Source organism: Artemia sp. Qi Xiang Cuo, chromosome 11, assembly GCF_049724085.1.
Source record: "Artemia sp. Qi Xiang Cuo chromosome 11, ASM4972408v1, whole genome shotgun sequence".
In the NCBI taxonomy this organism is placed as follows: domain Eukaryota; kingdom Metazoa; phylum Arthropoda; class Branchiopoda; order Anostraca; family Artemiidae; genus Artemia; species Artemia sp. Qi Xiang Cuo.
Genome location: NC_142804.1, coordinates 63113328 through 63128446, shown reverse-complemented (window position 1 = coordinate 63128446; position 15119 = coordinate 63113328). Strand labels below are relative to the sequence as shown.

Genomic DNA, 15119 nt, shown 5'->3' with positions numbered 1-15119 from the left:
ACCAGCATTGATCATATACCAACAGATATAGTAAATGAAGCCACTAATACAAAAGACGAAAGGCATATTGAACCTGTAGCTGACACCACAGTAAAATTGGTGAATGCCTCATAATAGATTAATGATTATTCTACTGGTTATGAACTAATAGAAGAGACTGCCTGCACTACCAAGAAAGAACAGGATGAGTTATTTTATGGAACAGATTCAAAATGTCCAAAGTTGTCCAATGATATTAAAAATGTATAATAATGTATGTAAGATATTTCTATGTTAATATTCTACACGTCGTTAATTCAATAAAAAGATTTTATGCATTACCTTGTTATGTTTCAATATTTTTAGGGTACGCTAGCAAGTCAAACGTTTAGAATGTTTATTAAAAGATCGGAGATGTAAAAAAAGGAATTTTCAGGGACATAGATACTACTTGCAGGCTCATAGAGGATTAGAAACTGAAATAGGTTAACAGAGATTTTACGAAAGTCTGAGAGAGATGAGCCGGATTTTTTCCAAAATCCCCCCAGAAAAACAAACATCCGCTCAGATATCCGCTCAGACACACAGGCATAGAGAAAGAGAGAAGCAAACTACCTACAAACGCAGAGGAGTCAGACCCGAAATAACACAAAGACAGACATGGAAACAAGCACACAACCGCTCAGACACACAGGCACAGAAAAAGAGAGGTAAAATTACCCAAAAGCACACAGAGTCAGACCCAAAATCACACAAACACAGAAATAGAGACAAGCAAGCATCCGCTCACACACGCAGGTACTACTCTTCTAGCAATATTTTAAATCATATCTTGTCTACACGCCAGAACTGTTACCTGCGTAAATTTAATATGATAATATACAGTTTAATTGCAGGCCAAATCAAAAGGGCATTGGCACAGCAACATCACTAATGAATATACTGATGAATTGATGGAGAATAAAGCGCATGTGAAAACTATTACTACCATTTATAATATACCAACAGATATAGTTAAGGAAGTCACTAATACCAAAGACAAAACGTATATTGAACCTGTAGCTGACACCACAGTGAAAATTGTGAATGACTCAAAATGGATTAATCATTATTTTACTGGTTACGATCTAAAAAAAGAGAATGCCTACACTATCAAGAGAGAATATGATGAATTATTTTATGGAACAGATTCACAATGTCCAAAGTTCAATAAAACTATTCTACATGATGTTAGCTCAATAAAAATATTTTGTGCATTAATTTGTTGTATTTCAATTATTTTTTGGATACGCTAGCAAGTCAAACGTTTAGAATATTTATTAAAAAGTCTGATATGTCACAAGATTAAATTTAAGAGACATAGATACTACTAGCAGGCTCATAGGGGGTATATTAGAAACGGAGATAGGTTAACGTGGCTTTTACCAAAGTCAGAGAGAGATGAGCTGGATTTTTTCCAAAATCTTCACAAAAAAGCAAGCATCCGCTCAGTCATCCATTCAGACACACAAGCATAGACAGAGAAGAAAAAATGCCTACAAACGCAGAGTGTCAGACAAAAAACCACACAAAGAAAGACATAGGGACAAGCAAACATCCGTTACAATAAACAGGCATAGAATGAGAGAAGCAGGAATACCTACAAATGCATAGAGTCAGACACAAAATTACACAGAGACAGACATAGAGACAAGCATACATCCGCTCAGAAACACAGGCACAGAAAGTGAGAAGCAAAAATACCTAAACACACAGAGTTAGACAAAAAATCACACAAAGACAGACATAACGACAAGCAAACATCCACTAACACATACAGGCACAGAGAAAGAGGGAGAGAGAGAGAGAGAGAGAAAGAGAGAGAGAGAGAGAGAGAGACAAAAATACCTACAAAATCAGAGCGTCAGAAACAAAATCACACATAGACAGACATAGAGACACAAAAATATCCACTAAGGCACACAGGCACAGAGCGAGAGAGGAAAAATACCTAAAAAAAACACAGAGTCAGACACAAAATAACACAACGACAGACATAGAGAGAAGGGAACATCCACTCAGACACACAACCACAGAGAGAAAAGGGTAAAAACACCGGCAAATGCACAGAGTCAGACACAAAATCACACAAAGACCAACATATAGACAAGCAAACATCCACTCAGACACACAGGCAGAGAGAGAAACAGGCACAAATACCTGCAGAGACACAAAATCACACTAAGACAGACTTAAAGACAAGCTAACATCCATTCATTCACACAGGCACAGAGTCAGAGAAGCAAAATACCTACAAACGCACAGAGTCAGAAACCAAATGACATATCGAAAGACATAGAGACATGCAAAAACCCGCTCAGACACACAGGCATAGATAGAAGGGAAAACAATAGCTACAAGCACATAGAGTCGGACACATAATCACACAAAGATAGACATAGATATAAGCAAACACCCACTCAGACACACGCATAGAGAGAGAGAGAGAGAGAGAGAGAGAGAGAGAGAGAGAGAGAGAGAGAGAGAGAGAGAGAGAGAGAGAGAGAGAGAGAGAGAGAGAGAGAGCGGCAAAAATACCTACAAACAAACATTCAGACACTAAATGACAAATAGACAGACATAGAAACAAGCAAACATCCGCTCAGACACACAAGCACAGAGAGAAAGAGGAAAAAACACCTATTTGTATGATTTTTTGTCTGACTCTGTGTGTTTGTAGGTTTTTTTCTCTCTCACTTTCTCTGTGCATGTGTTTTTGAGTGGATGTTTGCTTCTCTCTATGTCTGTCTTATGTAATTTTGTGTCTGACTGTACGTTTGTAGGTGTTTTTTCATCTCTCTCTCTCTCTCTCTCTCTGTGATTGTATGTTTGAAGGGATGTTTGCTTGTCTCTATGTCTGTATTTGTGTGACTTTATGTCTGACTGTGTGTTTGTAGTTATTTTGTCTCTCTCTCTCTGAGCGTTTGTGTTTTAGTGAATATTTACTTGTTTTTATGTATGTCTTTGTTCGATTTCATGTCTGACTCTGTGCGTTTGTAGGTATTTTTGCTTCTCTCTCTCTATGCCTGCGTGTCTGAGCGGTTGTTTGCTTCTCTCTATATCTCTCTTTTTGTGATTTTGTGTCTGACTCTTTGTGTTTGTAGATGTTTTTGCTTCTCTCTTTCTCTCTCTCTCTCTCTATACATATGTTTCTGAGCGGGTGTTTGCATGTTTCTATGTCTATCTTTGTGTGATTTTGTGTATGACTCTCTGCGTATGTAGGTAATTTTGCTTCTCTCTCTCTTTATGCTTGTGTGTCTGAGCCGAAGTTTGATTGTCTCTATGCCTGTCTTTGTGTGATTTTGTGTCTGACTATGTGTTTGTAAGTATTTTTCCTTCTCTCTCTCTCTCTATGCATCTGTGTCTCAGCGAATGTTCGCCTGTCTCTATGTTTGTCTTTATGTGATTATGCCTCCGACTCTGTGTGCTTGTGGGTATTGTTTTCCTCTCTCTCTCTGCCTGTGTGTCTGAGCGGATTTTTGCATGTCTCTATGTCTGTCTATGCGTCATTTAGTGTCTGAATCTGTGTGTTTGTAGTTATTTTTGCCTCTCTCTCTCTATGCTTGTGTGTCTGTGCTGGTGTTTGCTTGTCTCTATGTCTGTCTTTATGTGATTTTCTGTCTGACTTTATTTGTTTGTAAGTGTTTTTGCCTCTCTCTGTCTATGCTTGTGTGCCTGAGTTGATGTTTGCTTGTCTCTATGCCTATTTTTGTGTGATTTTGTGTCTGACTTTGTCCGTTTGTAGGTATTTTTGCCTCTCTCTCTCTCTGTATTTCTGAGTTGATGTTTGCTTCTCTCGTTGTCTGTTTTTGTGTCTGACTCTGTGCATTTGTAGGTATTTGTCTTCTCTGTCTCTGTGCTGCCAGTATGAATGAGCGGATATTAGATTTTCTCAATGTATGTCTTTGTGGAATCTTGCGCCTGGCTCTGTGCGTTTTTATGTATTTTTGCTTATCTATCTCTCTTTATGCTTGTAAGTCTAAGCCGAAGTTTAATTGTCTCTATGCCTGTCTTTGTGTGATTTTGTTTCTGACTATGTGCATTTATAGGTATTTTTGCTTCTCTCTCTCTCTCTATGCATCTGTGTCTCAGTGGATGTTTGCCTGTCTCTATGTGTCTATGTGATTATGCGTCCGACTCTGTGTGCTTGTAGGTTTTATTTTCCTCTTTCTTTATGCCTGTGTGTCTGAGTGGGTGTTTGCTTGTCTCTATGTCTGTCTATGCGTCATTTAGTGTCTGACTCTGTGCCTTTGTAGCTATTTTTGCCTCTCTCTCTCTCTCTATGCTTGTGTGTCTGAGTGTGTTTGCTTATCTCTATCTCAGTCTTTCTGTGATTTTGTGTCTGACTCTGTGTGTTTGTAGGTATTTTTCCCTCTCTCTGTCTATGCTTGTGTGTATGAGTTGATGTTTGCTTGTCTCTATGCCTCTTTTTGTGTGATTTTGTGTGTGACTCTGTGCGTTTGGAGGTATTTTTGCATCTCTCTTTTTCTGTGCCTGTCTTTCTGAATTGATGTTTGCTTCTCTCGTTGTCTGTTTTTGTGTCTGACTCTGTGCATTTGTAGGTATTTGTCTTCTCTGTCTCTGTGCCAGTTTGAATGAGCGGATGTTAGATTTTCTCTGTGTCTGTCTTTGTATGATTTGGTGTCTGACTTTGTGCGTTTGTCGGTATTTTTACTTCGCTCTCTAAGGTTGTGTGTCTGAGCGGATGTTTGTTTCTCTTTATGTCTGTCTTTATGTGTATTTGTCTCTAACTCTGTGTTTTTGTAGGTATTTTTCCTCTCTCTGTCTGTGCCTGTGTGTTTGAGTGGATGTTTTTGTGTCTCTATGTCTGTCTATGTGTGATTTTGTTTCTGAATCTGTGCTTTTTACGCATTTTTATCTCTCTCTCTGTGCCTGTGTGTCTGAGCAGACATTTGCTTGTATTTATGTCTGTCTTTGCGTTATTTTGTGTCTGACTCTGTGTTTTTCTCGGTATTTTTACCGCTCTCTTTCTATGCCTCTGTGAATGAGTGGATGTTTGCTTGTCTCTATGTCTGTCTTTGTATGATTTTTTGTTGGACACGTGTGCTTGTAGGTATTTTTGCTCTTCTCTCTATGCCTGCGTGTCTGAGCGGATGTCTGAGTGGACATTTGCTTATCTTTGGGGATTCTGGAGAAAAATCCAGCTTATCTCTTTCAGACTATGGTAAAAGCTCTGATAACCTATCTCAGTTTCTAATATATTCCTTATGAGCCTGATATTAGTATCTGTGTCTCTGAAAATTCCTTTTCTTAAATCTCTAACTTTTTCATAAACATTCTAAACTTTTAACTTTCTAGCGTACCCTAAAAATATTGGAAAATTAACACAGTAATACATAAAACATTTTTATTGAAATAACGACATGTAAAAGATTAAACAAAAATATGTTACATACATTATTATACATTCTTAATATCGTTGAACAATTTTAGACATTTTGAATCTGTTCCATAGAATAATTCATCATTTTCTCTCTTAATAGCATAGGCATTCTCTTCTCTTAGATCGTAACCAGTAGACTGATCATTAATCCATTTTGAGCCATTTACAATTTTTACTGTGCTGTCAGCTACAGGTTGAATATACATTTTGTCTTTGGTACTAGTGGCTTCATTAGCTATATCTATTGGTATTTGATCAATGGCAGTAATAATGTTCCCGTGCGCGTTGTTTTCTATCGATTCAACTTTATATTCAATTGTTATATTTTCCACAAAGGCCCTTTTTATTCTGCCTGTGATTTTACTGTTTATTATCACATTATTTTTACACAGGTAAGAGTTCTGGCATGTAGACAATATATGGTTTATAATATTGCAAGAAGATTAGTGCCTGTATGTGTGAGCGGATGTTTGTATGTCTCTATGTCTGTCTTTGTGTGATTTTTGTCTGACTGGGTGCTTTTAGATATTTTTACCTCTCTCTTTCTGTGCCTGTGTGTCTGAGCGGATACGTGCTTGTCTCTATGTCTGTATTTGTGTGATTATGTGTCTGACTCATGTGCGTTTGTATGTGTTTTTGCTTCTGTCTCTCTCTCTCTATGCCTGTGTGTCTGAGCGGATGTCTGAGCGGATGTTTGCTTGTCTGTGGGGATTGTGGAAAAAATCCAGCTCATCTCCCTCAGACTTTGATAAAAGCTATGTTAACCTATTTAAGTTTTTAATCCCCTATGAGCCTGCTAATAGTATCTATGTTTCTGAAAATTCCTTTTCTTAAATTTTAGACTTTTAATAAACATTCTAAACGTTTGACTTGTTAGTGTACCCTGAATATAATGGAAACATAACAAAGTAATGCATAAATTATTTTGATTGAAATAACGACACATAGAATACTAACATAGAAATATGTTACATACATTATTATACATTAGTAATATCATTGAACCAACTTTGGACATTTGGAATCTGTTCCATGAAATAATTCAGCATGTTCTCTGTTTATAGTGTAGGCATTCTCTTCTCTTAGTTCATAACCAGTACAATAATCATTAATCCGTTTTAATTAATTCATAATTTTTACTGTGGTGTCACCTACAGGTTCAACATGCGTTTCGTCTTTGGTATTAGCGGCTTCCTTTACTATATCTGTTGGTATATGATTAATGCTTGCAACAATGTTCACATGGAGTTTATTTTCCATCAATCCATCTTTATATTCATTAGTGATATCGTCTGTCAATGTCCTTTTTATTTTGCCTGCAATTTCACTGTCTATTATCACATTGTTTTTAGACAGGTAACAGTTCTGGCACGTAGACAAGATATGGTTTATAATGTTGCTAGAAGAGTACGGCTGTCTTCTTTTTACTTTCCGTTGAATGCTAATACCCGATAGATGGCAATATGACTTATCAACAGGTAACGTGTCACCAGAACAATATGCAAGAAGTTGCCCCTCTTCATCAACTATTATATTTATTTTGGCATTCTCTTTGAGTGGTATCATATCTGGATATCTCACTCTCGTATATCCACCATCACCAATGTTGAATTGTTTCGGTAGTCCGAAACGATTGTTTCGGAATCTCTCACTGTCATGACAACACACGCACACATTTTCAATAGTATTAGCACTAGTACTTGTTCCTTACTTCGAATATTTGTCTATGTCAGCATTCAACGTAACGGCAGCCTTATCATGTGCACACACTTATTTCGAACATCACTTTTTACTTTTTAAAAACATCTTCTCATCTTCACTTTTTAAAACTATGATGCAAGCGCTGATCCTTCCTATGTACAAAAAAAATACTGATTTAATAAATGCAATAAACTAGGTAGTGTCGATGACCGGACATAGAGTGCTACGGGTCGGCCGCATAAAAAAAACATCCAAAAACCCTCAATGGATTCACCTTGTCAATCATACTCATACATATATTTGAAAATAATATTCCCTCCGGCATAGAAAACCTAGGAAATCACAAAACCTAGGAAATCGATTGTGTAAAACCTAGGAAACCTAGGAAATTTTCACAAAACCTAGGAAATCGATTGTGTAAGAGTTCATTGCCTCCAGTGCAATGAAACTGGAGGCAATGAACCACAGAACCATTCTATTTGAACCATTCTATTGTGGTTCCATATGGTACTATAACTAACCTTTGCATTATTAAACCTATATTAAATTGTTAATCGTGACGTTTGTCACATTAAGCACTCTTCTATTTTTAGGTTTCAATGTATGTAAACTACTTTCGACACTGGCTAGAATACTTCCCTCTATCTCAAATACATCTTGTCGATGGTGATAGGCTGATATGGGACCCCTGGTCAGAAGTTAGGAAAACAGAAAAGTTTCTAAGACTCCAACCAAAAATTCGACAGGACCAGTTTTATTTCAATTCAACGAAAGGCTTTTACTGTTTAAGGACGGTTAGTATTTAAATACAATCTAACTCTCCTCTAATTTTTTCAAGAAATGTTTTGTTCTTTCAAAAAATGTTCAGGAACTTCCCTCTTCACTCCCGGAAATTTTAACCAGCTTTGTCTTTTTAATTTTATTTTTTTTACTGAAAAAGCATCTGTGCAGAGCAATTAAATGCTTTTGCTTGACCTCTTGTGTCTAACCACGATTAGTATATAAACTGAAAAAACTTTTTTATTTTTGTTTTGAATCGAGGATTGATACATTCTTTTGGAAAATATATTTGGGTTAAAAAAATTTTGAAAGCTTGCAAATTTTTTTTAAAATCGTGGGTATATGACGTGAAGTTCTTCCAAGCAGTATTTGGACACTGTATTCATTACCGAAACTCCAAAAATCTTTTACACGAAAAATCTTAAAAAACTAAGATTTTATCTTCAGGATTTTAAGATCTTATCTGTTTTTCATTATTTTCTTTTATTTGCAATTGCATATTTTTTTTAACACAAACACATTAGTGTTTATTTGCTAGGAATCATTAAAATTAACTGTTTAATTTGGTATTAAATGTTTTAGGGCATTATTCATTTGATAGTGAATTGATTCTCAAAATCGATAACAATGATGTCTTGTGAATTTCTTACTCATATGGTATTCCGTTTGTTTTCTTTTTTCACATCTAAATTTTCGCTTTTATTTTGAACCATTGAAATGATATTTTTTTATTTCATGCATAAAATTCTCAACTCAGTATTTATTGGAAAATCTACTATCATGAAAACAAAAAAGGGCAAACGTATTCAACTCTAGTCGGCTTATAACGTGTGATGATGCTTATATTATTTTAATTCTTGAACATAGAAATTCTTGAAAGCTCTGGGAAATTATGATATTCTCAGGTATTCATTCCTGCTTGAATTTTACAAAAGAATTATCAGGTTTGTTTGAAATTGATTGAGCCAGTACCTTTAACCTACAAGACAGAAAGGGTTGAGATTTCAGAGGTTTACGCCATTTCCAAGCCACTTTTTATTTTCAAGCCACTTTTCATTTTGAAATGATATCATTTTAGTGGTGTTGGCTGAATGAAAGTCTGGTTCAAAGGGTATGTTTATTTCTTAGCTAGGTTATCAATATTCAGTTGGGATAATCAGGAACTTTATCCTTTTGCCTAGGCTAGCCTATGTGTTTAGCTGCCTTTTTTTACCTATATGTTTAGATCCCTGAAAAGAATTCAAAAACGGAAACTTTACAGTTTAGATACAGAAATAATTTTTTTAGTTTTAAGAGTTTTCAAGTAAAGTATAAAGTATAAAAGTATAAAGTATATAAAAGTATAAAGTATTCAAGTATAAAGAAGGACAAAAAACAATTATGGGCTATCCGACAAAGTGACAAACCTATCTAATGAAGAAAGAAAAATAATTAGAAACTAAAATTACTATTAAGACACTCAAGTAAAGTTATAAAAGAATTTTAAGCCGGACTTAAAGTTTTAGAGCTTAACTATAGGAATTAAAAACTTAACTTAAGCTACTTAACTATTTAACTTAAAGTAAAGCTCTAAGTTTTAAGTGAAGTTTCACTTTTTGGAAGTTGAAGTTGAACTTGGAAGTTGAACTTCCAAGCCACACCAATCCGTGTTAAACTGCCCGGGCTCGGTAAAAATCCCACTCGCTTAAAAAATGAAGGATTGAAAGTAACCGTATACTTTTTTAATGCGAAATATAACATCTCTCAAACTATTTCCATTTTCTTGCTGACATTGTTTCTTTAAAGAGAATTTCCTATCGCCCCGGTATTTTCTATTAATAAATTACGGCAGTAATTCCTTTGAGCTGAGATAAATTTTGGTCCTTTGAAGAGCATTTCAATTAATCTGTAATTAAAAAAAAATTTGTCATTAAGATGACGAAAATAATTTTGTTTAGCTATGATAATAAGACACGCCCAAATAATAAAAAATTTAACAAATTTGATGTGTTGCTGCACGTCATATGTAGCTATCCTGAACTTTTAAACGACTCCCAATAAACCAAAAAAATAAATAACTGAGAAAAAAGGAAGTTATGAGTATTTATAACCTCTCAGTCTTGTTTTGGCCACCCCGTACAACCAACAAACCGAAATCATTCGTTTCCATTTCAATGAACAAAATTGGCCTGTCAAATCAAAAAAGTCCTGCCTTGGTACAAAACCAAGCAAATAGGGATTATGTAATTTCCATCAGTATCATGGCTGTAGAGATGGCTGAAACCTAGTTACATTAAAAGATCCGGGTTGCAGCGGTAGCAAGCAACCTAGCAACCTAGTAAGAGACGATCACGTCCAATGTTAAGAAATATAAGAACCCATAGTTTTGTTTTGATCTTTTTGTTTTGATCTGACTCAGTGTCAAAACAAGTTATGTTCAAGATCACCTTAACACTTCCACTGCTAGCTTTTAGCAGAGAGACTTATTTAAGTCAATACCCTGTAATACTTTTCAATTTGTATGATTGAAGGCAAAACTGGGCCTGTGATCCCTTATACAACACCCTTCTTCTTCTGAAGGGAAGTCATGCAAGGATTTTTGACTCCAAAATGATAAGAGAATCAATACAGGCATGTAGCCCCAAGGATATTACCCTTTTCTAAACCCCAACTTTTATCTGAAAGGTGGGCATGATGTGTCATCTTATTTGGCAGGAATCTCTTCTAAACTGACCAAAGTTAGAAACGTGAAACTTTATGCTGAATAGTTTGGATCCCCGCGAATAAACACAGGCTGTAACCCTCTGCCTAAAAAAAGCAAAACACAGTCAAAATGTGGCGCTATGATAGACCAAGATGCCTACCATAGCAAAGCCAGTGGTGGGAAATGTCATGCTGTATTTATTTATTTTTTGTCTAACCCGTCACTACAAAAAAAGCAAGAAGACGGAGTACAACATAATACTCACAAAGAAGAAAAGAGAGAAAAAAAAACAATACAGAACAAATACTTAAAAGCACTACATCGACACTACTGCCGCAGGAGGGACAACCAGTCGTGTGACAGCCTTGCATTAAAATTGTCAATCTGTTTTATAATCTGTTTTAATTTGTGACTGCTCAAGGCGATTGAGCTAAATAAGGTGCCAAAGAAACTGAATTGGTCATCTCCCTTCATCTCCCTCCAGGTTCTCAAAAATATAAACTGACATCTCCTCGCTCCGTTTGCTTTCCTCGCTATAGCTCAACGCTCGGGGTTTTGGCTCTCAAACCCTTGTTATCATGATGTCATATTTTCAGTTTTAGAATTTTTACTGTCTTCGCTTATTTTATTGTGTTTGTATTGCCTAACTTGCAGTCTTATACTTCCAAAACTATTCGTCCAAAATTCCATTTTCTAGCTTTAATAGCTTGTCTGGAAAATTTCACCATAATGATAGATTTGTAGCATTATTAGTAATAGCATTTGTGAGGGACTACCGGCCGACTTAGCCTTCTCATGTAGGGCAACTTGGTTATTCTACAAGCTGTTGAATACAGGGAAATAAAAAGTGAAAAGGTTTATAATACTAAAAGAATATGACTACTTTCAAGCAAAAATCACTTACCCCTTCCCCCAGTTTTTTTTTATAAAATAGAGAGAAAATTAATTTTTAATGTGTATTTTTATTTTTTATTTAGGTGTAGGCCTACCAGTAGGCCTAACTTGGCTAAAAGAAATTTCAGGATCGGTTTTTGCTTATGCATTTGAGCATGGAAAACTTTCTAAAGTATATTTTAGTGTGTAAACAAAAACGTAACACTAGGAAAAAGTATTATTAATGGATTGTTTGCCACTTTTTCTACTTTTAACTCATGACACTTTTCGGTCTTGACGTATTTCAGATTGGGACATCACTTCATCCTTTCCTTGAAAGAGATGACAAGAGTAAAGAATGTTATGGGGGTAGAAAGGGGGGGAAACCCAGTATTTGGTCTGTTTTACGTTTTACTTCAAGAATTTCCTCTTCCCCAAACAACGTACCTGTAAACGATGTACTATTGAGAGGGAAAACAGAGTCAAGCTCTTAACGGAGTAGGGTAGAATTGAAGACTTGGTAACTGTGTTGGCGTCGGGCGGCCTGATGCACTAATAAAATGCCAATAGTGGTAGCGCGGTGGTTTTTGCAAGGGTTATGTTAACGTGCCTTAATTTCATATTACTGTTTATTTGGATTTGATTGTTTTGGTTTTACTTATGTGTCTTACTGCTTCGTTTTCATCTTTTTTTTCTTTGTTTCCTTTTTTCTGTAGTTAGCAGTCAGCTGTAATTTTATTTATGCCTCTTATAAGTACTTAGTTCTTTTTTTTTCATCACCGGGAAAGTTATTCGCTAGGACTTCTGTGTAACAAATTGACTAAGACGCTATTTCAGCCTTTCCTTGAAGAGAAGGGAAGAACCAAAAATGCTGTAAGGGGAGAAGTGGGGGCTGTGTAAATGATGAATTTTATATTCGATAGCCCAACCCAAGAATTTCTTCTTCCCCAATGAACGTACCCGCAAAAAAACCCACAAACTTTCGAGTCAGAACTGAAATTTACCATCTATCAGTTGCTATCTCCTTAATCAATATCCCTGGTATTTCTTAAAAACTACTTGATTTGACAACAAAGCGAGTAAATGTCACATATGAGACCGTTTGAGGTTAATTTTTGGTTGTTCATATTATTGACTTACAAATAATGTGAACATTCTACTCGATGCCTTTTTCTTATGATCTTTCCGAATATAATAATCGCTTCTATTACAATTTCAAATTTAAGCCCTTTTTGAACTCTTGAAAATGGGCTCTCGAAAAACATGAAACAATCAACACTGTCATCTTCCTTGTACAAAAATTTAATTGCAGCCTCAAACAACTTGATTTTACAACCTTCACAGCCTGATATTTTGAATATCTGTAAATTTAAATACTGCGTTGGATTGGAACCTCGTGGGAAATTTATCTACACCTTCTTCCGTCGGCTTTCATATTTTCAATATTTTGTCGAAAATGCATACTTCAATTGAACATTCGGCGTCAAAGAAGAATAAAACGGCATAATATTGGAAATTTATTTATCGAAATTAATCGCTCAAAAAAGGCTTAAAATTTGGAATTGCGATAGAAGCGATTATTATATTCGTGAAGAGCATAAAAAAAGGCATAGAGTGGTATGTCCACTTTATTCTTAAGTCAATAATATGAACAACGAAAAATTTACCCTGTTTGATTCCCAACAGTGATTCAAGATCACCAGAGCCTAGATAGCAGGGGCATGTATTTTTCTATTTCTTTAAAATGAGGGTTAAAAAAGGCTCTTCTTAACATCAGGGTGAGACAAGGGCTCCCCTATCCTCCCTCTCTCCCCGTCCATTGGCGCCCATGATTCACAGGTAAAAAAATCGTACCGATTTTTATCTTTTAAGGGAGAAATTTCCTTAAATTTCTTTTCAGTGAAGGGTTAGAGCAAAATCTGATTATACGTTTTTCAATGCACACAGCCCCTTCATACTCAGAATAGCCCTGAATTTGACATCAGAAAAGAACAAAATTATCTTTAATGCTATCTGTATGCCCTCTATATTATGAATTGTAATTCCAGTGTAAGAATCCTTAATTCCCCCCACCCCCTCTAAAAATCCACCAAGCTAGTTATCGCACTTAAACATCTATTTCTTGTTTCTAGGTAGAAGCTTCCAAATGTTTAGCGGACACTAAGGGTCGAAAACACCCAGCGGTTTCAGATGAAACAATTTCCAAACTCCGACAACATTTTGCTTCGAATAATCGTCAGTTCTATGTTATTGCTGGAAGGAATTTTAGCTGGCCTGAATCATGATGAATGCCTTTCATTAAAAAAGAAATTTGTTGTTTTAGCTTAATTCTTGTTCTAGTTCTGAATTTTCTATTTTTTAATAAATCTAAATGGGTCGTATATTTAACAGGAAGTTCTGATGAATGTTGTACAATGGAGAAAGGTCTGTAAATTCTCTTAAAATTCATAAATAAGACTACCAATTTTTGTTGTGAAGCGAAACGAAATTTTTGCTGTGAAGCGGGTCGTATATTTAACAGGAAGTTCTGATGAATGTAAATCAAAGAAGAAAGATATTCTGATGAATGAAGAAAGATCTGTAAATCAAACAGTTCGTGGTAACGAAGATTAAGTAAGGAGCGACCCGGCTCAATAGTAATCGAAACTCTAAAAAACAGAATTTTGATACCAATAGATACATCAGAAGAATCAGATTTTTATGCTGATTTCAAATATATAATTTTCATCAAGTTTAGTCTTACCCATCAAAAGTTACGCGCCTGAGAAAATTTGCCTTATTTTCGAAAAACGCAGGAAACACCCCTTAAATGTCATAGAATTCTAATAAAAATCAAACCATCAGATTCAACGTAACAGGAAATCTTACTATAGAAGTTACAAGCTCCTATCTGCAAAAATGTGGAATTTTGTATTTTTGCCAGAAGAAAGATCGCGGATGCGTGTTTATTTGTTGTTTTTTTTTCCAGGTGTGATCGTATCGGTCCAATTGTCCTAGAATACCGTAAGAGGGCTCATTTGAACATAAATTAGAAGTTCTAGTGCCCTTTTTAAGTGACCAAAAAATTGGAGGACAACTTGGCCCCCTCCCATGCTCATTTTTTCCCGAAGTCACCCAATCAAAATTTTGAGATAGCCATTTTGTTCAGCATAATCGAAAATCGAGTTAATAGGTCTTTGAGGATGACTTAATCCCCCACTGGTCCCTAGGTAAGGGCTGCATTTTTTAAACTTTGCCCTCTTTTTACATATAGTTTGGTTTAGGGGTAATTACACAAGCGCTTTCACTTGGATTTTTTTTCTGGTGGGGGGTCAGGATCAGAGTAGGGATTCCAAGGGATGACATTTCCATGGAATATATTTCCTTGGAGGAAGGGGCATTTTTATGAAGGGGGTACCGGATGTCCCAGCATTATTTAAAAAACGATCAGAAATTAAATAAAAAACAATTCAACTGAAAGTAAGGAGCTACATTAAAACTTAAAACGAACAGAAATTATTACGTATATTAGGGTGCTCGCCCCTAGTCAATACTAGAGCTATCTATTCTAATTAACCGGCCTTGGATTCAGGCGTCTGTGATTCGAACAAAATACGAACTTTAGCGTAAAGAGCGAGGTATTGATTAGGGAGCGAACTCCCTAATATACGTAATAAAACA

The 15119-nt window shown here is 35.7% G+C and overlaps 1 protein-coding gene across 2 annotated transcripts in view; it reads left to right on the top strand.

Annotated features, from left to right (window-relative positions):
* The window catches only part of LOC148947226 (heparan sulfate glucosamine 3-O-sulfotransferase 1-like), a 47627-nt gene extending 33791 nt beyond the window's left edge, over positions 1-13836 (top strand). The window contains exons 3-4 of one of the 2 annotated variants that reach the window (XM_089097326.1): positions 7717-7917; positions 13592-13836. In XM_089097326.1, coding sequence (XP_088953452.1) covers positions 7717-7917; positions 13592-13744 — 354 coding nt within the window. In that variant the 3' untranslated portion in view covers positions 13745-13836. The remainder of the gene's footprint in view (positions 1-7716; positions 7918-13591) is intronic. The other variant, XM_089097327.1, reaches the window with a different exon arrangement.
* The last annotated feature ends 1283 nt before the right edge of the window (positions 13837-15119 follow it).